General features: G+C 39.1%; 3 protein-coding genes across 5 annotated transcripts; 1 reads left to right on the top strand and 2 right to left on the bottom strand.

The window, feature by feature from the left end:
* Positions 1–24: 24 nt before the first annotated feature.
* On the bottom strand, positions 25–9,932 carry afmid (arylformamidase). Of its 3 annotated transcripts, none has more exons than XM_084394788.1 (12): positions 9,839–9,932; positions 9,559–9,621; positions 7,126–7,216; positions 6,752–6,856; positions 5,574–5,622; positions 3,876–3,961; positions 3,041–3,113; positions 2,871–2,968; positions 2,181–2,259; positions 1,128–1,263; positions 717–821; positions 25–601 (listed from the first exon to the last, which is right to left on the bottom strand). In XM_084394788.1, the coding sequence occupies exons 2-12, from the start codon at positions 9,586–9,588 to the stop codon at positions 572–574; spliced, it is 882 nt and encodes a 293-aa protein (XP_084250914.1). In that variant the 5' UTR covers positions 9,589–9,621; positions 9,839–9,932; the 3' UTR covers positions 25–571. The 3 variants fall into 3 exon arrangements, with proteins under 3 accessions (XP_084250914.1, XP_084250913.1, XP_084250912.1); XM_084394787.1 differs by having other exon boundaries at positions 9,559–9,655; positions 9,839–9,919; XM_084394786.1 differs by lacking the exon at positions 9,839–9,932 and having other exon boundaries at positions 9,559–9,737.
* Positions 9,933–10,092: 160 nt separating this feature from the next.
* On the top strand, positions 10,093–15,055 carry tk1 (thymidine kinase 1, soluble). Its single transcript, XM_084395805.1, has 7 exons — positions 10,093–10,246; positions 10,348–10,379; positions 10,945–11,058; positions 11,184–11,277; positions 11,361–11,450; positions 11,556–11,675; positions 14,507–15,055. The coding sequence occupies exons 1-7, from the start codon at positions 10,181–10,183 to the stop codon at positions 14,687–14,689; spliced, it is 699 nt and encodes a 232-aa protein (XP_084251931.1). The 5' UTR covers positions 10,093–10,180; the 3' UTR covers positions 14,690–15,055.
* syngr2b (synaptogyrin 2b) lies at positions 14,916–23,364 on the bottom strand. The gene is made up of 4 exons (XM_084395804.1): positions 23,123–23,364; positions 20,234–20,471; positions 18,053–18,189; positions 14,916–16,626 (listed from the first exon to the last, which is right to left on the bottom strand). The coding sequence occupies exons 1-4, from the start codon at positions 23,225–23,227 to the stop codon at positions 16,351–16,353; spliced, it is 756 nt and encodes a 251-aa protein (XP_084251930.1). The 5' UTR covers positions 23,228–23,364; the 3' UTR covers positions 14,916–16,350.
* Positions 23,365–23,443: the final 79 nt, after the last annotated feature.

Genomic DNA, 23,443 nt, shown 5'->3' with positions numbered 1-23,443 from the left:
CTACAGAAACATTAAATCACAAGAACGGTGTTCATATCAGCTTTTTATTGAACTGAAATGCCTCAAATCACACACACTAACACCATATCCACATACAGTCACCTTGATAAACACGTTTAAACCAGCCAGGTGAGGCTAGATGACCAAAAGCCTAAAATACCACTGAAACCAAACTGGTCTGACCAGGTCAAAGCTGGTTTAAACCTGTTTTTCCAGCACCAATTCACAGAATACAACTTTTAAAACCAAATAAACAGTGACAGAGCCATTTCCAGTGCAATCACTTAATGCCAAATAACTGTTATATTAATCTGTGACTTTGTATGATCAACAACTGATATCATCTGCATCACATCTGCATGTCAAATGAAATCATTAAATGGTTCGAAATACATTTAAAAACATAATCATATTAAAGGAAATGTTACACAGCTCTGAATGTACCGACACACACACACACACACAACTGATGATGAAAACTGTTAATACTAGTGTCTGATTGGACAAAGAGTGAGGTTGTGTTGAGGTCAACTCACAGCAATGCAATGCATTCTGGGTAATTGGACAATCGTCAACTTTTCCCCATCATCTTTAGCAGGAGCTTCAGGAGATAAGAAGAAATGCCGATCAGTAATAAATATTAAGTATAAAAATAGCATTTTAAATTGCAATTGCAACTTTTCTCAGGCTAAAAACAAAGACAAATGATATTAAACCTGTGTGAGGCGGTAGTGCTCATCCACGAGCTGCTCTATGATGCTGAAATGATCAGTGTTGGGGACGTCTTCAAAAGAGACCGTAAGACCGGCAGATTCCAGAGCCTAGAGGATCAAAAACACTTCATCTTCTCCAACATGCAGACTTCAAAACACATCCTGCAAATCCACATCTTCACGTGCTTTTCACAGCACATCATCATCTCAAAGCAGCTTTACTGAAAGTGCATGAGTCCACATTACAGTTTACAGTGATCTGACATCAGAGGAAGTTATGCATTTCAGAAATGTACATTTACAAAATCACAGTTAGCTAAAAATGTATTAATTTAAACAATGTAATAATTTAAGGCAGAAACACTGAGCTCAGTGAAGTAATGAATAATAATGTGTGGAAGTAAATGTCGTTACTTTGAAATATTCCTCCGACTGCTTGCGAAACTCGGGCGAGTCGTTCTGCGCCACAGCGACGACGATGTCACAGGAAGTAGACGAGACTTTGAGCTGCGACAGGAAGTGACTCGGGCTGTTCCTTAACGCCACTTCCCTGAAACAAAGTCACCACCACGGGATTCACTGGGGTTTAGGGAAACGGTTCACATAAACATCAGAATTTCGAAAATTCGTCGAATAAAAAATTTAAATTAAATTAAATAAAAAAAAACGGCACATTCAAATGCAGAAACCCTGGAAACACTGTCAACAGAAAGCGCTCAGCGTGCGTGTGAGTGTGTGTATGTGAGTGTGTGTGTGTGAATGTGAGAGAGAGAGAGTGTGTGTGTGTGTGTGTGTGTGTGTGTGTGAGTGTGTTGAAAACAGAAAGCGCTCAGCACTCGCTCAGATCAAGCTGAGCGTCTGGTGTGTGTGATGATCTGTAGATGTAGAGAGTAGAAGTGAGTGTTTCTGAATGCCAGTTTGCTGTTGTGTGTTCATGTAGTTCATTACGCTGTAATATGTACAAATATATTTTATTTAAGAACAATTCTTTCAAAAGTGAAAGTGATTTCATTTCAATAAAAGATGCTTGATTTGGTTTATATTGGCTTATTCCTCTGGCTTGCGCCCTCTTGTGGACACAGGAGACATTACAGTACTTTTCCTCATTAATCATTAACAAGTATTGCCTTTAGAATTCGAATATAATTTGAATTTTGCAAATATTTAAAGTCGACATGAAATCAAAATTGACCCTATTTACTTTGTTAGCGCATATTACTAGTCTTGCGGTGAACAATTAATCCGTGCAAGTTAATACACAGAAAAAAATAGTTTGGCGTGGTAATCTTTAATCAAAATCTGAAACGTTACTTCCGGTCTGGAATGGCGTTCAATATTCCCTTTCACTGGGAAATGCGTCACAACACTGGAGAAAAGTTGTTTGCAACTTATTTTGACAGCCCTAAACTAAACAGCAGCATCTTATGGTTGTGTGTTCAAAGGCCTTGCATGAAAAGAGACACTCACTCGTTCATCTTCAGCGGCTCGTTCACGTATGTGGACAGAATCGGCTGCAGGTCGTAGACGCCACTGACCAGGAAAGCACCTGAGAGCGAATAGAAGAGCAGAAAAGCCTCCAAAACACACTGAAAACGCACTTAAGTCTGAATATGATTGCATTCGATGAGTAAATATCAAACTAATGTGGAAAGAAAGATGCACAAACACACTTTACAACTTTTAACCATTTAAAACTACTGTATTATATTTGATGCACACCTCTATATGATCAACATGATATTCTCACTCAATCTCCTCCAGTGCTTCTGTGTCTGATCGAGAGTTTAGACTCTTATCAACTCATCACTCAATTATCATTGTATTTGCATTCCATTATATGTTTTAAAACTACAGCTTTGATCATAAACTATGATCATATCATCTTACTAAGACATATTATTATATGCATTTTAAGCATCAGAATTATCACTTTTTGTGTGAAAATTGAGCTGTTTTTGTCTTCATATTCTCACTATATGACACTATATGAGCCATAAAAGCCTGATGGATCAAATATGAAACTCAACAAAAAAAATACACATGCAAACTTATTTCTTTCTATATATATTTTGTCTAAAGGGTAAATAAACTGTTCCATTTGGCAAATATGTTCCATATGTCAGGGATAATAAGGGCTGCAGTGTTTAATATCCACACCTTTGATCTGCGGGGAAACGTCGTATTCGGACCAATCGGTGGACAGGACCATGGCGGCCAGGTGTGCTCCGGCAGAATGGCCACACAGGTAAAGCCCGCTGAGAAGCACAGAGAACAGCATGAGCACAGGCTTCCCATCAGCCACCTCTCTACCTGATGCATGAACACACCTGATGTGCGAATACTGCTGGATCACCGCCGCCACGCTCCTGCGCACCTGAGACACCATCAGATCCATGTTCCCTACACACACACACACACACATGCTGCGTTTTTGTGGAGAAAAAGTACATACTTTTGAGTGTGTAGCAAAAGCTTTTGAGACAAACTACTTCGTCATCTTTGACGGACAGCTCTGTTGCTTAGTTACGTGCTTAAACTGACCTGTCAATCATCTTTCACAGTTAAAATCCTCCATTCAATCTAATTTAACTGTCGCACGTTGATCTGCAGTCGTGGCTCTTTCGTGCGGAGACTCTCCTCATGTGTTCGCAATTTGAATATAATGATGCATTTAAAAGTTAATGGCGAAACGTTTCTTTACAAAAGTTCAAAGTGCTTCTGCAGATGAAATATAATGTGGACAACATTGAATAAATACATTTCTCGTCAGGTTAGATACTGATAACTAATCACTCAACCCCCTTGATCTAATCCGCTCTACATAACCACCGGACTCACGCGTCCTCCATGTCTGTAGTTTTTTAACACTTTTTATCCGTGTTTGTAGTTCTAATCGAATCCTCGTCCAGCTCGCGATGGGTTGTGGGTAATATTAGCCGTTAGCGTGTTCACGGATCTGCACTTCGGATTCTGACGGGAAATAGTGGACCATCCGGGTCTCTTTGGAACACTCATTTCAACATACTACGATTTGGGACGTACTGATTCTATTTCCGGATACCATTTAGGACGGATAGTATGCGAACTGGGACGCACTGATACAAAACGCATCCGTTTCCCATGATCCTCTGCGGCTCAAGGTGAGCTCATGCCCAGTCGTACCTGCAGGAGCGGTGCTGTAACCCACGGCGACCACGACCACACCCTTCTGGACCAGCGGGGGGGCCAGGAACCCGGACTCGTCCTTACTGGGACCCGGGACACACCAGAACCACAGTTAATACCACTGATATACCAGTATGGGGCTTATTCATATTCAGAATTATTTACATTTATATTTTCATTTTTCATTTTAATTTAAGCTTAAGTTATAGTAATTTAAAAAAATTAGAAAATTAGATTTTTAAATTTATTTAAAGCTTTAAGTTTTAGTAATATTTTTTTTTTTTTTTTACATTTAAATTAAGCCTCTAAGTGCCATCAGAAATTTCCTTCTAGAATGATCATTTTTATCAAGCTCGTATATTTAAGTTAAATAATTTCACTTAAATGGCAATGCAAATTACCTATTAATTGTAATTTAAGTGAAATTACTGAACTTAAATATACAAGCTTTATAAAAATTATCATTCTAGAAGGACATTTCTTACTTTGAGGCTTTTGCATCTTAGAGGCTTTTGCATATATATATATATATATACACACACTTTTGTTATTTTAGCACTTCAAGTTACATGTTTTATTTCAATCATCATTTATTTTTAAGTAACAAAAAAAATATGGCTTTTTTGGAATTTAAATAAAAAGACTGGAGTGCATTTAAATTCCAAATGTCACAATTAGTGTCGCCGCTTTCGAAACCTTTGATTCGGAGCACGTATCAAACTGCTAAAGTCACATGATTTCACCCGGAACAGACCAGAACTGTGCTAATATCACTACTTATTCATATTTAGAGCTATTTTACATTTATATTTTCCTTTTTTATTTTAATTTTAGCTTAATTTTTTGTAATTTAAAAAAAGTTTTTCATTTTTTGTTCTTTTAGTACTTAAAATTACATTTTTTATATCAGTCTATGTTTATTTTTAAGTGGAATTGAAATTAAAATGTAGCCTGGCTAACGTCAGACCTAGTCTCATTGAGACGTGGTCTGGGAACCACATGTTCATTTTCTCGTATTTGAGGCGTGGTTTACGAATGCCCAGAGCCGTTTATTGGGCGATACGAATGTCAATCAAATGCGCCTGTACGTAGCTCATAGCCAATCGCTTCAGTTATACCAGATGACGTATGTAGAGCGACAGAAATTAGACGATGGGTCAGAGATTTATGTGTACACGATGGCGTTCAGCTATCACTATCTAAGGCTGCATCGAACTTTTGCGAACCATTTGTTTTGAACCAGTGATTCGGCGTATAAAACTGCCAAAGTCACGTTACGACGTCGTTTCGAAAAATTCGATGGTTCGCCAGTAGGGGGAAATGATCTCTGCGAATCCATGAACAGCATCTATATGGTTTTTGAAAAAGTTTTAGAAAATAGTCTCTTATTGGCCTGATTAAGTTTTAATGCATGTCTAGGTTGTTTCATTCATTATTCTTACAGAAAGTATTGACGTAATGAGAGCTTGACGTTTGTTGCATATTTAAAAATGATTATGATTTAACGATGGGTTTTACTTCTAGTTAACGCTAGCAACAGACGCACACATTCATGCTGATTATTTTCCTACACAACAATAATCAGCTCAGGGTCACATGCTCACAGATGTACGGCTCTGACGCTGGTATTTGATTTGGAAATCACATGTAAATGTCCCTGGTCACGGAAACAAGAGAGCGAGCGAGGGATCAGACCTGAGGAACTGCCAGTATCCTCCATGAAAGTAAATCACCAGCGGGAGATCTGAAACACATTAATAATAACCTGATGATGAGAGAAAACACACATTCAACAGCAGACAGACATTAAAGGCCTAAACGAGTCAATCACACAACAGAAACATCTAGAAACGTCCTGAACACATTTCACCCAAAAACACAAACAAAATAAAGCTCATCTCTCTCTCTCTCTTATATATATATATATATATTTTTTACTATATACTATATAATATATGTATATTGTTGAGTAGTATACAGTACTAAAATACAATTTTATTACATATTTTACGGTAACAGTATTTAAAATTTAAATGCAGTTAATTGCCATTAAAATGATGCTACTAAAAAAACTGGATTTGCTTTTTAAATGTGCTAATGTGCAAAATATAACATTTGTTTCTGAAAGTAAACATGAGATGCACTCTTTGGTGTAGAGTATGATCTGAAACTGACATATAATACAGTTCTCATTAATAACAGCTTAGAATAACAAACCAACAATGCAAATACTATTTTCTAAAAACAAACCAAACTACCTAAACACATTCAAATTTGTGATGATTATTATTAGGGTTATTATCGTTAACTAAAACTATTAAAACCGTTTATAGCTGAAATCAAATTAATATTATTTAAAAAAATAAATAAATCAAAAGATAATAAGAAATGTTGCCTTGGCAATAAACTGAAATAAGTATATGCTGAAGCACTAAATAAATAGGCTAAATGAAATAATTAATGAAATAAATGAAAACTTAACCTAAATAGCAATTAAAAATTAAAGTCCCCCTGTGTTGAAAATCAAGTTTTCTCCTTAAAACTGCAGTGAACCGAAGACTGTCTCTGAGCTGAGTGAGTGAGTGGAGGCGGGGCTCATTTGCATATTCATAGAACCGCGAATCCTAAATGAGGCGAGGGTGTCGAGTTACACTCAAGATATTTTAAGACATGAAGACCTTATATATCAAGGACAAATATGTCATTTTGGTGATCAAAGATGAGTTTAAAGGGATACATTAATTGACTACAGGGGGACTTTAAACTAAAATAAACATGACAAAATAAAAATAAAAAGCTAATTTAAAATATTAATAAAAATAAAAAAACGTTTGTTATGTAATTCTAGACTGATTACAGTAACTGTAGCACACCTGGACTGGAGCTGATGGGAAGGTAAACATCCAGTTTCTCTCTGTCACCTTCACCGTAAGGCACGTCAATCAAAGTCTGAGTGACAGCTCGAGCTTTCTCTGTGCCTGCAGAACACACACACACACACACATTCAGTATTAATGGACCAAAACGCATGTGAACAGTCCTGTCGCTCATGTCACAGATGTAGGTCACGTCCTCAAAGCTCTTCCCGCCGGAGGAGCATCTGTGGTGTATTTAGATGAAGATGAGGTATTTCCCTGTGTTTCATGAATGAAATTAAGTAAAATCTTCCTCCTTCCACACCCACACACACATACACACATACACACACACACACACACACACACACACACACAGGTTACGCGCTCACCTGATTTTAAAGCGGCCACGTGGGCTCTGATGACGTCATCCGCGGACATCCTGAGTGACCAGCGACTCGGCGAGTACTGACGCTCGAGCTCCTGAGGAAAACACGTGACTGACTGAGTACTGAAGCGCGAGCTCGCAGATAAACAGACTCGTGCGCGCGCAGCGACCCGAACACACGTGACTGAGTGAGTACTGAAGCGCGAGCTCACAGATGAACAGACTCGTGCGCGCGCAGCGACTCCTGCTGGCAGGACACTGTCATTACAACGCACACTAGCCATAGCATTGCTCTCGTAAATACTGAAACATGGATAACATTTTCACATTCATTTTTTAACATAAGCATTTTCATGTTAAGTATATTTGTTTTTATTCATGTATTGTATGTTTAATTTCTATTGCTTTAAATATCTTATGAATCAATTATTTTAGTAGACCATCTCTTACTGTATCTTGTTTGAAAATGTACTTTATTTCCTTGCTCTACCTCGAGTTTCTTATCCTATTGTGTGTGTGTGATTCATGTATCCCCTGTGATCCCCAAAAAACAAGCATGCAGTGCACAATATGTGAATTTCCGTATGGAATACCAGGATGATCTATTCTGTATTTATATTTAACTCATAATGCAATGCACTCGACCATTTCCAGCGTAATAAATTAATCTCGAGTAATCAGTTGTGATTGTTCCACATCTTTCTTGACTATTTTTTATTGGGCAACTAAAAGTTACGATTTTTATAGAATTAAAAATGCAAAAATAGTCATATTTATTTCTCAGATGATAACTGGCTGAATTAAACGGTCCTAGTGTAGTGAGGTAATGTTTGAAACGTTTACTGTTGCATACAGTTTCATATACTAATGGGGAAAAAAAAGTATAAATTGCACATAATACCCTACGGAAGCCCATTTCTGCCACATTAAAAATAACTTTTCTATGACATAAAAAGTTCAAATAATAATATACTAAGTCATATATATGACATAAAGTTTCTAAATTGTGACAAAAGTTGAAATGACAAAAAGTCAAAATTATGTCGAAATTATCATTCTATCATTTAATTTTTTTAATGTCACAATTATGACTTTTTAATGTCATAATTTCGATTTTTTATGTAATAATTATGTATAAGCAGTTTTTAGATCACAGATAGGACGTTTCACAAGTGCTTGTGATCAAACGTAATACTTTATAATTACTAGTGCTTCAAAATAGCATCTAACATTTCATCCAAGTTTGTATATACTTGCATATGTATGTGTGTGTGTGTTATATATATATATATATATATATATATATATATATATATATATATATATATAGTACCAGTCAAAAGTTTGGAAACATTACTATTTTTAATGCTTTTGAAAGAAGTCTCTTATGCTCATCAAGCCTGCAGTTAAAAAAAAAAAAACAGTAATATTATGAAATATTATTACAATTTAAAATAATGGTTCTCTTTTTTAATATACTTTAAAATGTAATTTATTTTTGTGATGCAAAGCTGAATTTTCATCAGCAAGTACTCCAGTCTTTGGTGTCTTATGATCCTTCAGAAATCATTCTAATATGATGATTTATGATCGATGTTGGAAACAGTTGTGCTGCTTAATATTTTTTTTATAACCTGAGATACTTTTTTCAGGATTATTTGATGAATAAAAAGTTTAAAAGAACTGTATTTATTTAGAATAGAAATCTTTTGTAACAATATACACTACCGTTCAAAAGTTTGGGAACAATAACTTTTTTTTTTTAAAGAAATTAGTACTTTAATTCAACAAGAATGCGTTAAATTGATAAAAGGTGATGGTAACGATTTATATTGTTAGAAATGTTTTTATTTTGAATAAATGCTGTTTTTATGAATAAATGCTGTTAACGTTTTACTCATCAATGAATCCTGAAAAAAGTATTCCAAAAATATATATTAAACAGCACAACTGTTTCCATCACTGATAATAACTGAGTATCAAATCAGCATATTAGAATGATTTCTGAAGGATCATAAGACACCAAAGACTGGAGTACTTGCTGATGAAAATTCAGCTTTGCATCACAAAAATAAATTACATTTTAAAATATATTAAAAAAGAGAACCATTATTTTAAATTGTAATAATATTTCATAATATTACTGTTTTTTTAGTTTTTTTTTTAACTGCAGGCTTGATGAGCATAAGAGACTTCTTGCAAAAGCATTAAAAATAGTAGTGTTTCCAAACTTTTGACTGGTACTGTATATATGTAGACACACACACATTTACAAACATCGACTTAATCGACTTGACAACATATATTATATGGTTATTAATCTCTTATAAATGCCAGAATGAATTTTCAGTAGTTTATGGACTCATTTACAATCAACCATCACTGCTTATTACTGTATTTGATAAACAATCTTTGATTTGACACAAAAACCACTTACATCTGTGCTCATTTTCCTCCAGTCGCTCATGATGATCTCTTCTGCTGGTCTAGACCTTTGAAACTGCAGCACAAGTGAAGGAACATCGAGTCTTTATCTGTTATTGACACACAGTCAATAATTAAATGCTTTCAAATCATAGTTTGCAAAAGTCACAATGTGGAAGTCATGTGTGTGACGCCCTGACGCTTCACTCATTCAACCGTAATTTGGCACATAGTAGTACTGGATTGGTGGGTATTAAACGTAAAATTTAGACAGCAAAAAATCTGTTTTGTACCAACTTAATGCACTCTTTATTCCTTTTTCTTTATTTTTAAAGCGCTTGACATTCCCGCCTGAACGCTTCCTGATGCCGAGGAACTTCCCACGCTGTGACGTCAGTTATTCATAAACACGCTAGATGGGCGGCGACCAATCAAATCACAGGAGCTCATCAGCGCTCATTCTGATTTGTAGATCTGGTCACGGATGCGCACGCCCTCGATCGTGATTGGTCCTGAAGAACGTGACGCTTCAGGAACTATAAAACGACAAAACGGTGGTGGGACGTTCAAATCCTGCTGTGAGTCGCACTGTGTGTCGAGATAACCACAAAACAGAAGAAACGAAGTCAAAAGACATGGATTGTTTGAATGTAGCGAAGATTTTACCCAATTCCCCGCGGAAGACAACAGGACAGATCCAGGTGTGTGACCGTGTAACTGTTGTAACGGTTTTTTGTGTGTGGATTTGAAGCTTTTGTAAATGTAAATATTAATGACCTCAATATCTCTGTCATCTTCTCAGATTATTTTCGGCCCGATGTTCTCAGGAAAAAGGTGAGAGCGAATAAATGAAATAATCACTACATGCATGAAATGATATGAATTATGACGGTTAAACTCTGGCAAACTATGTTTAGGTTCAGCGGAATGGCGCCAAATTTACAATGTAACAAAGCCAACACGATTATAACGCGAAAACTGTGTGTGTGTGTGTGTGTGTGTGTGTGTGTGTGTGTGTGTGTGTGTGTGTGTGTGTGTGTGTGTGTGTGTCGTTCACTGATCCTCGTGTTGTTTATGTAAATACTATCCTAGTTTTCTAAGTTTAGCTGTTCCTGACGTCACAAGCTCTGTTTATAATCAAAAGCAAGTTATTGTTATGAGGAAAGTGTCATTGTTTGCGGTTAATTGTTGGAAAATGACTAAAACACTCACAATAAACACAAACGATGAAATGCACTCTTTATATCAGGGTCTTTGAGACTCTAGTGTGACTTTCTTCTGATGCATTAAGTTTTGTTCAAACAATGAAACTGCTGATGTATTAAAAGGTGTTGTGTGAGTTGAAGTATTAATGTGTGTGTGTGTGTGTGTGTGTGTGTGTGTGTGTGTGTGTGTCCAGCACGGAGCTGATGAGGCGTGTGAGGAGGTTCCAGGTCGCTCAGTATTCCTGTTTGCTCATCAAATACGCCAAAGACACTCGCTATTCTCAGACGGGGATGGCCACTCATGACATGTAAGAAGTGGTGTGTGTGTGCAGGAGTATGATGGATGCTGTTCCTGCTAGTCTTCTCTCTTCTGTGTGATGTTCGGTCTCTGGCTCTCCAGGCGTGTGTGTAACTGGTGTGTGTGTGTGTGCAGGAGTATGATGGATGCTGTTCCGGCTAGTCTTCTGGGTGATGTTCGGTCTCTGGCTCTCCAGGCGTGTGTGATCGGCATCGATGAAGGACAGTTTGTACGTGTCACTCATTATTGCGTCTCAGTCTCGCTCTGCTTCATCATGTGTTCTTCAGTAACTCAGATCTGTGGGTTTTGTAGTTTCCAGACACCGTCGAGTTCTGTGAAGAAATGGCCAACATGGGAAAAACCATCATAGTAGCAGCGCTTGATGGAACCTTCCAGAGAAAGGTGTGTGTGTATTTTGTTATATTTATTAATATCTACATTTTATCATTTTACATATATTGTATTCTCTGAGCGATGTTGATGACCTTTGACCCTTGTGTCTGGCAGCCCTTCGGGAATATCCTGAACCTGGTTCCTCTGGCGGAGAGTGTGGTGAAGCTGAACGCTGTGTGCATGCAGTGCTTTAAAGAGGCCGCTTACACCAAGAGACTGGGCTCTGAGAAGGAGGTGAGGAAGAACACACACACTTTCACAGCAGAAGCGATCAGTGTCACATCTTCAAAGTGCTCAGTTCAAAAAAAAATTGAGTAAACCCGTTGCCTTAAAATGAAGTAAAGTGAACTGAACACTTTTTACTGTCAGAAGATCTGAGATCTCACCGCCTCTTTTGCTTTGTTTCTAGTGGTGTAACGATGCCCTCATGTCACGATTCAATACATATCGCGATGCTGAACTCACGAGACTGAACTCGCGATACCGAATGATGCTGAACTCGCGATACTGAATGATACTGAACTCACGATACTGAACTCGCGATACCGAACGATGCTGAACTCGCGATACCGAACTCGCGATACTGAACGATGCTGAACTCACGAGACTGAACTCACGATACCGAACGATGCTGAACTCACGAGACTGAACTCGCGATACCGAACGATGCTGAACTCGCGATACCGAACTCACGATACTGAATGATGCTGAACTCACGATACTGAACTCACGATACTGAATGATGCTGAACTCACGATACTGAATGATGCTGAACTCACGAGACTGAACTCGCGATACCGAACGATGCTGAACTCGCGATACCGAACTCACGATACTGAACGATGCTGAACTCGCGATACCGAACTCACGATACTGAATGATGCTGAACTCACGATACTGAATGATGCTGAACTCACGAGACTGAACTCGCGATACCGAACGATGCTGAACTCGCGATACCGAACTCACGATACTGAACGATGCTGAACTCGCGATACCGAACTCACGATACTGAATGATGCTGAACTCACGAGACTGAATGATGCTGAACTCACGAGACTGAACTCGCGATACCGAACGATGCTGAACTCGCGATACCGAACTCACGATACTGAACGATGCTGAACTCGCGATACCGAACTCGCGATACCGAATGATGCTGAACTCGCGATACCGAACTCACGATACTGAATGATGCTGAACTCACGATACCGAACGATGCTGAACTCGCGATACCGAACTCACGATACCGAACGATGCTGAACTCACGATACCGAACGATGCTGAACTCACGATACCGAACGATGCTGAACTCACGAGACTGAACTCGCGATACCGAACGATGCTGAACTCGCGATACCGAACGATGCTGAACTCACGATACCGAACGATGCTGAACTCACGAGACTGAACTCGCGATACCGAACGATGCTGAACTCGCGATACCGAACTCACGATACTGAATGATGCTGAACTCACGATACCGAACGATGCTGAACTCGCGATACCGAACTCACGATACCGAACGATGCTGAACTCACGATACCGAACGATGCTGAACTCACGATACCGAACGATGCTGAACTCACGAGACTGAACTCGCGATACCGAACGATGCTGAACTCACGATACCGAACGATGCTGAACTCACGATACCGAACGATGCTGAACTCACGAGACTGAACTCGCGATACCGAACGATGCTGAACTCGCGATACCGAACTCACGATACTGAATGATGCTGAACTCACGATACTGAATGATGCTGAACTCACGAGACTGAACTCGCGATACCGAACGATGCTGAACTCGCGATACCGAACTCACGATACTGAACGATGCTGAACTCGCGATACCGAACTCGCGATACCGAATGATGCTGAACTCGCGATACCGAACTCACGATACTGAATGATGCTGAACTCACGATACCGAACGATGCTGAACTCGCGATACCGAACTCACGATACTGAATGATACTGAATGATGCTGAACTCACGAGACTGAACTCGCGATACTGAATGATGCTGAACTCACGATACCGAACGATGCTGAACTCGCGATACCGAACGATGCTGAACTCATGATACTGAACTCACGATACCGAACGATGCTGAACTCGCGATACCGAACTCACGATACTGAATGATGCTGAACTCACGATACCGAACGATGCTGAACTCGCGATACCGAACTCACGATACTGAATGATGCTGAACTCACGATACCGAACGATGCTGAACTCGCGATACCGAACTCACGATACTGAATGATGCTGAACTCACGATACCGAACGATGCTGAACTCGCGATACCGAACTCACGATACTGAATGATGCTGAACTCACGAGACTGAACTCGCGATACTGAATGATGCTGAACTCACGATACCGAACGATGCTGAACTCGCGATACCGAACGATGCTGAACTCATGATACTGAACTCACGATACCGAACGATGCTGAACTCACGATACCGAACGATGCTGAACTCACGATACCGAACGATGCTGAACTCGCGATACTGAAGAATGATGCTGAACTCGCGATACCGAACTCACGATACTGACCTCGCAATGCTGAACTTGCGATGCTGAACTCACGATGCGATATTGCGATACTTTATTTTTACTGTTAATTAAAATGCTAAATTTGGTATGTGTAAATGAATAGTTTTGAACTTGCTGCTGAAACCCAAAGCACAGGACAATAGAGATGCCAGAATAACAATATTCATGATTCTGAAGATGAAAACAAAATTACTGTAGATGAATATGCTTGAACTCTGTCACTGACTAAATTTATTAAAAATAATGTTGGCCACTAAAGTGAAATTAAAGTGAAATTACTGAACATAAATATACGAGCTTGATAAAAAATGCTCATTTTAGAAGAAAATTTCAGATGGCACGTAGAGGCTTTTGCATCTGAAGTCTTACACACACACACACATAAAATAGTTTAATGTAGTGCTGACACTAAAACTCTGAAAACTGGGTGAACTATCCATGATACAGATTGTTGCCGTTTTACGATGTGACATCCCTCTTTGTCCCTGTTCCTCAGGTGGAGGTGATCGGCGGGTCTGATAAATACCACGCTGTGTGTCGGATGTGTTACGGAGATCTGATGAAGAGTAAAGAGAACCGAGACCCGATGCGAGACGAGACTCCTCCACATCATGTGACGTCAGGAAAACCCCTGGATCAAAACATTCCACGCAAACTCTTCTCTTCCCTTCACCTCTGAGAACAACAGCTGTCACTGCAGCGAGACTTTAGCGTGTGTGTGTGTGTGTGTGTGTGTGTGTGTGTGTGTGTGTGATGGCCATTTTGCTGTTGATTTCTGTAAATAACTTGAACTCTTTGTTTAGGATCCAGCAGAATATTGTTTGTATCTTTTGAATGTATTTTAATATAAATAATCTTAAACTATTTAAATTTGTTTAACAAGACCAGCTGACATCCTGAAACACTGCCATGGAAGTGATGTTTTATTACGATTAAAATTGTGTTTGTTTTTTCACATTAAACATTTTCTGCTCATTAGGAATTACATGAGAAGTTCGTTTTAATTCAACAGATGCACGTAAATAAAAATGACATTTCTCAAAGACTCGGTTGTTTTAATTTAGAAATACACACCAGTGTTTCTTTTTGTTTTAGGTGCAATAGAAATAAATATCTGGTTATTCAGAGAAAACAGACCTGTAACCTGGAAATATACAACATGTAAATGCTGAAACCTTTAAGCATTGAAAATGTGAACTGCATGCAAACCACAAAACAAAAAATTATTCAAAAACAAAAATATCAATGTTACTGTATATCATAGAAGCTTGTTTCTGTTATGGCATAAAACTAATTAGAAAGCTCAATTCTGAGCTACATTTTATTTTCTCTGAACAGAGTTAACACTAAAGTTTTTTTTTTTTAATGATTTTGTTTAGAAATTGATACTTTTTTTCATCTAGGATGCATTAGTGACAGTAAAGACATGTTTTTTATTACAAAAGATTATTTTTCAGAAAAATTACTTTCCAGTCAAAGAATCTTAAAATGTATCACTGTTTCCACAAAAAATAATATTGATAATCATAAATGTTTCTTGATCATCAAATCCTCATATTAGAGTGATTTGTGAAGGATCATGTGACACTGAAGACTGGAGTAATGATGCTGAACATTCAGCTTTGATCACAGGAATAAATTACACTTTGCTATATATAGAGAACAGATGATTTACACTGGAATAATATTTCACTTTATTAGTTTTTATCAAATAAAGGCAGCCTTGGTGAGCAGAAGAGTCTCTCACTGACCCCAAACCTTTGAACACTAGAGTATATCTTGAATTTTATAACTCGTAATTCTGAGAAAAAAAGTCCGAAATGTGAGATTTTTTTATTCCGTGGCAGAAACAAACTTCCACCAGAGAACCAGACCAGCAGAAACCCAGTCCGAACAGATAAAACCAGCATCACAGTGTGTTTCTGAGGATCCAGACACTCAAAACCAGAGAATCAGTTTCTCACACTGAATCAGATCTGGAAGCAAATAAAAGCATCTCACGTGAATTTTCAATCCGTCTCCCGTGAATCACATGTTCTGATGTAACAGCTCTTCACACACTGATAAAAAGCTCTTTCTGTTCCGCCACATTCCCACTCATTAACAAAACACAAAAACACTGCTGTGATTCCAGGAGTGAGCGACAGATCGGCTTCACTTTATTCCAGCTCATCAGTGCAAATCTCAACTCGTCTACAGAAGAAATCACTATATACACATTTATGGCCACGTTGTAAAAGCACAGTCAGACTCCTATTGGCCCCCAGCCGAGGCTCCTCCCACATCCGCGGCGTCACGTGACCCGGGTGTCCTGTTTCGTTGGCCTGTGGGCGGGGCTTGTCAGTAGACGGGCGGCTGGTACCGGTTCTGGTCGGACGGGTCGGGGTTCGGGGTGAATGGCGGCTGCTGGTAAACGTCTGGCCCGGTGTTCTGGAAGGACGGGTAAGTGGGCGGAGCATAAGGTGAAGTGATGTCAGTGGACGGAGCATAAGGGGAAGTGATGTCGGTGGACGGAGCATAAGGGGAAGTGAAGTCAGTGGGCGGACCGGCGTAACTCTGGCTCACGTCTCCAACACCCTGACGAAACCTCACCAGAGCGAAGTAAGTCAGCGCACCCTGAGGACGAGAGATTCGACTGTCAATCAACAGCTGCACGTGGGATTTCATGAACGTTTAACCCTCTTCCGTCATTTAAAAAAAAAATTACATTTATTTTTAAAAAAAAATCATAGACATGAATAATAAATAAAAAATAAAGAAAATATAAAATAAAATAAAAACATTTATATGAGTATTTAATAGATTTTTTTGGCCCAAACAAGAAACAACATGAATTATAGTCAACCAAAAATAAATTGTGCATTTATGCTTTCTTTTTTTTTTTTACCCTCTCGTGCTCTTCGGTCATTTTTGACTGAAAATTTTAATGGTACGAAACTTGGTAAAGGTTTTGGCACTTGCTACGAGAACACACAAAAAATCTTGAACATGATTCGAAAAGGTTTAATGGTCCTGAAAACAACAGTCACACTTGAGCTCCTCGCGGTCAGAAGTTAGCGCATTGGAAATGAGCGGGAGACGAGTTTCCTCTAGTGGAAGCGTTTGGTACTGCAGCCGAACAACATCTCACTGAACACTCATTTATTGAGGTATTAGGTTCAGATTTGGAACACAACTTGTTTAGATTTATGGCTTTGATTTTCTTGCAGTTTTAGAATAAAACGTGATTTTGAAAATATTGATTTCATATAAAAATTGAAAATAGTTTTTTTTTAAGTTCATATTTTTAAACTTTTTTTCACTTCAGCAATAATCTGCCCAGAGATCAAACTTCAGTCTGTCGCTCTAAAGCGTTCTAGATTTACCACAGTTTAAGATGGAAATGTAATTTTCAGGTCTGTGCTCATAAAGAGAATAAATGGACTATAAATACAGCGTATATATAATGTAGTATCATAAAACCCCCTAAAAATACAAAATATGAAATAAAAACATTATCAAAATAAAATATAGTACATTCATTTCATTGAAATAAAAAAATAAAAACATTCAACAAACGAAGAGCACCAGAGGTCAAGGTTTCTCATGACTTGATTTCCTCATTCATCCTCAGTTCATTCAGACGGCTGGATCACACACACACACACACACAAGAACAACACACACACCAGAACAACACACACACACACACCAGAACAACACACACACACACACCAGAACAACACACACACACACATGCTAGTACATCTATCTTTATGAGGACATTCATTGACACAATGCAATCTCTAGCCGCTTACCCTAACCTTACCCATCACAACAAGTGCCTAACCCGACCCCTGACCCTAAACCGACCCTTGACCTCATTATAACCTTATCCCTAAAACCAAGTCTTGACCCTCAAACAGGCCTTTAAAGGCTCTCAGACACTGAGGACCGGCCAACATGTCCTCACTCCACTGGGCTAACACTCAAACTGGTCCTCATAAAGACAGTTGTACAAGTACACACACACACACACACACACACACACACACACACTCACCCAGGACGCGAGGGAGAAGAAGGAGAAGGCGATGACGGCGTGGACAGCGTCTGTCGGGATGCCGTTGGTGTCGAGGGTCTTCTTCCACTGATCGGCCGTGAGACAGAAACACACAAACCACAGGAAAGTCCAGGCACCTGATCAGAGGAAGTGATGTTTCATTCACAATCACTGTCTACACATCCTTAAAGCTGACATATTACACAAGATGTAATATAAATCTCTGGTGTCTCCAGGATGTGTCTGTGAAATTTCAGCTCAAAATACCAGATCATTTATTATAGCTTGTCAAATTTGCCCCTTTTTGGGTGTGAGCAAAAACACGCCGTTTTTGTGTGTGTCCCTTTAAATGCAAATGAGCTTTAGCTCCGCCTCCGTTCAGAAGAGGGCGGAGTCTTTACTCAAGCTTCAGAAACTCCGGCAATAACAAAACAGGCCAATCTCACTCATCCAGAATCCCAGAGTAACCAGTAGCGAGTGCAGCCTTACGGAGAGACTCAGGAAGAGCTTCTGAATGTTAGTGGAGACATTTGTGTAGTTGTTGTGGAGTTACATTGATCATCTCATCATCATGTTGAACTTCTCCACAAGTGTCCACAGTTCCTGAGGTCTTTATAAGACAGCGGTGACATGTTCTGGTCAATAGTGTTCAGTGCTCGTCTGTGCTCAACCACTGAACGACAGCTTAGTGTGTGTGTGTGTGTGTGTGTGTGTGTGTGTGTGTGTGTGTGTGTGTGTGTGTGTGTGTGTGTGTGTGTGTGTGTGTGTGAGAAAATTAGGACTTTTACCAACAAAAATGTTTTTTAATGGTTTGTTTTAGATAAACTTAATAACCCTGGTATACATTTTTTAAACACACTTTTGACACCCCACGCACTCACACAGGAAGAGGCCGATGCAGAAAACAACCACAGCGTGTTTCACTTGTACAGAACGTTCAGAGGCAGTTCATCTAAAACTGATGATGCTACAAGAACAGGTCGAGTGGAAAAAAACGGCACCACAGTTTCCACAAGCGGAACAGAAGAGCGGATCCGCCACTGAAGAAACATGCAAACGCTGTTCACTGACACAGAAATCCTCCTCAACCACTGAGGTCTTCACGGCCTGTGTTTCCGTCCACCTACTGTGTGCACATTTTGGGACATTGCATCAAAAGAAATGCAAGATGTGCATAAAAAACGCATGATTATTATTATATCTGATAAGAAGACATGCACATAAACTACGACGGAAACTGAATGAATCCCTCAAACCTCACGTGACTGTCTCAGCGCCGGCTGTGATTGGATAACTGGAGTAACCAGTCGACCAATGACGTCGCAGCGTCTCTAATGTTGGTTTGGTGTTTCTGAAAGTGTGTGATCAGGACAATTGGGTTTAATTCCCCTCAGAAGCATAAATTCCCAACTTTGTTTTTACTTCTTTGTTGTTGTTGTTTTGTTTTTTACTTCATACTATTTTATTTATTTATGTATTCATGATTTTTTATATCATTTCTTGTATTGTTTGCAAATAAGAAAATCAATAAAGTACAGATCATTAAATTTTCTTTAAAAATTCCCAACTTTGGATGAAACCAGCTGCGGAGACATGAAGTCGAGTCTCCTTCATTTATACAGCGCTTTCACAATATAGATGTTTCTCAGCAGCTTTACAGTGATAACAGGAGATTACAGTAACAGAGAGTGTTTAGGCTTTACAGCAGATCTAGAATAAAGTTATTGTCCAGATAAAGTTAGCTTTGATTGATTCACTTCTGTTGCAGAGATCATTAGATGTTAACTTTTAATGTGTTCTGGCCGTTGATTCGCACGACAGCAGTGTTAGGAGCTCGAGAACACACACCCTGAAACAGGATCCAATGTGCAAGTGTTAAAAAAGTGTGAAAAACGTGATCATCTCCTGTAAACTTCAAAAACGTGAATCTGTGAGAACGCTGACGGTGTGCATATGCGTATCACGTGTTTAGTCTATAATATGAGTGTTTGAATATATATGTGTGCAGGCGTGTCTTTCTTTACAAATTGACCTAATAATACAGAATTGTTTGTCGCTTCCGCGTATCAATGCGAACTGGAATCATTTTGTCCATGTTTTATCAGTACAGAGGGAAAGGGAAGGAGAGAGACTATAGGAGAGTTTTTAGAAGTGAAATTGAAACCCAGAAGTCGGCCTCACCTGAGAAGCCCAGATCTGCCAGCACGACGTACTTGCGCTCCTGAGCGCTGCTCATCGAAGGCAGGAGCGCATCGGCCAATAGGAAGGCTATACACGCCAGGAATGCGATGACGCCGATTCCCACACCGTAACGACACACTCCGTCGTTCCTGTTGAAGACACACTGCACGTCGCGTTCATACCGGCTGTTCACGTAACCTTCAGCGGTTATTGTGGCAAACACCACAATGGAAAACACCTGGCATGAAGGGAAGTAAAACCTGCATCAAAGATCAAACCACAATGCAGAAATAAAAGCAAAACTAACAAAAATATCTTATAAAACATTTTCCCATTAAGTTATACAAATGTTATTTCTGTCTTTTTTGAATGTGACACTGTGTCCTGAGCTGACATGTTGAGATAAGCAATTTGTCCCTGAAAAAAATCTATCAAAACTCACAGCCAATCAGAAGAGTGTGTGGGCGGAGTCTCTCTGCAAGCGCACTGCACTCGCAACCAAAACAATCAAAACTTACAGCCAATCAGAAGAGAGTGTGGGCGGAGTCTCTCTGCAAGCGCACTGCACTCGCAACCAAAACAATCAAAACTTACAGCCAATCAGAAGAGCGTGTGGGCGGAGTCTCTCTGCAAGCGCACTGCACTCGCAACCAAAACAATCAAAACTCACAGCCAATCAGAAGAGAGTGTGGGCGGAGTCTCTCTGCAAGCGCACTGCACTCGCAACCAAATCAATCAAAACTCACAGCCAATCAGAAGAGCGTGTGGGTGGAGTCTCTCTGCAAGCGCACTGCACTCGCAACCAAATCAATCTAAACTCACAGCCAATCAGAAGAGCGTGTGGGCGGAGTCTCTCTGCAAGCGCACTGCACTCGCAACAAAATAGATTAGTACATAATCAAGTTCATAAATATTACACAATTTTAACATTATTAAAAATAAATTGTTTAATTTCAAGGTTTGATGTGAATTGTCACTTTCAGTACGGCTATAAATGATATTCAAACTCAGAATAGACACTCTTAACATTAAATAAAGCACATAATCAGTACCTGAGATTATTACTGTCATTGTTTGTGTGTATGTTGTTGTTCAAACCTCACCAAAATCACTGATAACCCATTATATTATTAGAATATAAATGCAGTAGTCAACATTTGAAGAGGATCAAAACCTTTTCATCAAAGTTATGCATGAATTTTGAACAATACCCGTTCTTGTCTTAGGACAACTTCGATGAAATTTTTTGATCCACTTCAAATGTTGACTACTGTAATATAACGAATCCGGGGGTTAACACACTATTATTAAGCTTGGTTTAACCCATTATCACCCCACCCACAAACTGAACTGGAAGTTTTGATTGGTATTTGAAACTAGTCAGACCTGTCTGTTAATGCCTGAAGTCTTCTTTGTACTTTTGGTGAAAAAATGAATAGTTTATTTGATTAAATTCAAGTAAAATCACCACAATTTAATTATACTGAAAAAAAAACTGAAAATGTACTCAAATACAGTAATGAGAGTAGTTGTAATAAGTGATTTTCCGCCTCTGATGGAAACACTGAAAGAAAGCAGGTCGCAGTCGATGCAAATGTGTCCCACAAGAGATCAGGCTCATGAAAGCCACAGACGAGACACAAACCAAACTTTATAATCCCTGCAGTGCAGAAACACAAACGTCACCCGGTTCTCGTGTTACCTGCCATCTGCTGTGTTTACATGTCAGCGCTGGGACGGGGGACATTCTGTACTGGTGTGTGCTATCACACGATACACACCATCACAACTCACTCACTACTGACCTGAACGTTCAGGCGACTAGAGAGAGTCCGACTCAATCACACTGCTGGTGTGCAAATGTGTGACACTAGTAAACAAATTACACTGAGTCAATCAAGACGTGGTCGACAAGGTCATCTGATGCAGTCACACACACACACACACAGGACGAGATATGTATCAGCTCTTACTGACTCTTTGCTCTCATTTCACAGCGTCTATGGAAAGTCCCTTCGCTGGAAAGTTGATCATGTTCCTGAACAACACAATTAAGGCATTAAAGGGTTAATTCACCCAAAAATGAGAATTATCCCATAATTTAATCAACTTTAAGACATAATAGATGTATATGACTTCCTTCTTTCAGCCAAACACAATCAGAGTTATATTAAACAGATTCCCAGCTTTATAAAGGGAGTGAATGTTGCATGAGATTTTTGAAGCCCCAAAAAAGTGCATCCAACCATCATAAAAGCCAGTGATTATAGTTTATAAAGTTATAAATATTGCTATTTTTCCTCACTTCAGAAGGCCTTTATTAACCCCTGGAGTCGTATGGATTACTGTTATGATGGATGGATGCACTTTTTGGGGCTTCAATTATTATTATTTTTATGTTAATGTTTAATGTCGTTTTTTAAAAGTAACTTGTTTTAGAACGTTCAGAGAACATTCAAATGTAACATTCCCACAATGTCTGAAGAATGATACAATGTTTCATTCTCAAAACATTTAAAAAAAAAAAAACAGCAAGTTTTTAGAGAAGATTCAGAAATAACATTTTCATCATAACTTAATGGGAAACATTTTTGTTAACTGGGATTCACATTCAATGTTGATTCAGTTCATTTCGACATGTGCATAGTTTATCAATAGTAAAACGACTTCAAAAGCAGCTCTTATAGATAGGGCCAATGAGCTCTTCCAGTACTAAGTAGCACTATCATACTTTTATACTATTAAAACTTGCAATAAAAATTAGATGCCTATAAGTTAAAAATCATTAAAGCAGTAAATAAAAAAGTGCTGCAAACTCACGAAAGACTCAATGATTTATACACCCAAATTATTGACCGCAATGAGTTGAAGGTGACACATGTCACTCACCCAGCTGAGGAGTCGTATGATAGTTTGAGGCTGTTTGATGAATTTAATGAGATCGAATCCCGCTCCTGCGAGAGAGGCTCCGTACGCCACACTCTTCGACTCCATCGGTGAAACAAACACACACACTCACACACACTAATACACACACGCGCGCGCGCGCGTGCGACAGCTGAAAACACAACACGGACACACACCACCGGTGCAGCTGCTTCCTCAGACACGGGTGTCAGATTCGCGAATGAGTCGTTCTTTAGAACCGGCTCTTTTTGATGATTCAGATGAACGCAATGAGCTGTTTATTAACAAAAAAAAAAAAAACTG

This window comes from Rutilus rutilus, assembly GCF_951802725.1.
Source record: "Rutilus rutilus genome assembly, chromosome: 22".
NCBI lineage: Eukaryota > Metazoa > Chordata > Actinopteri > Cypriniformes > Leuciscidae > Rutilus > Rutilus rutilus.
The sequence above is the reverse complement of the archived record's forward strand: the minus strand, read 5'-3'. Positions and strand labels throughout refer to the sequence as shown.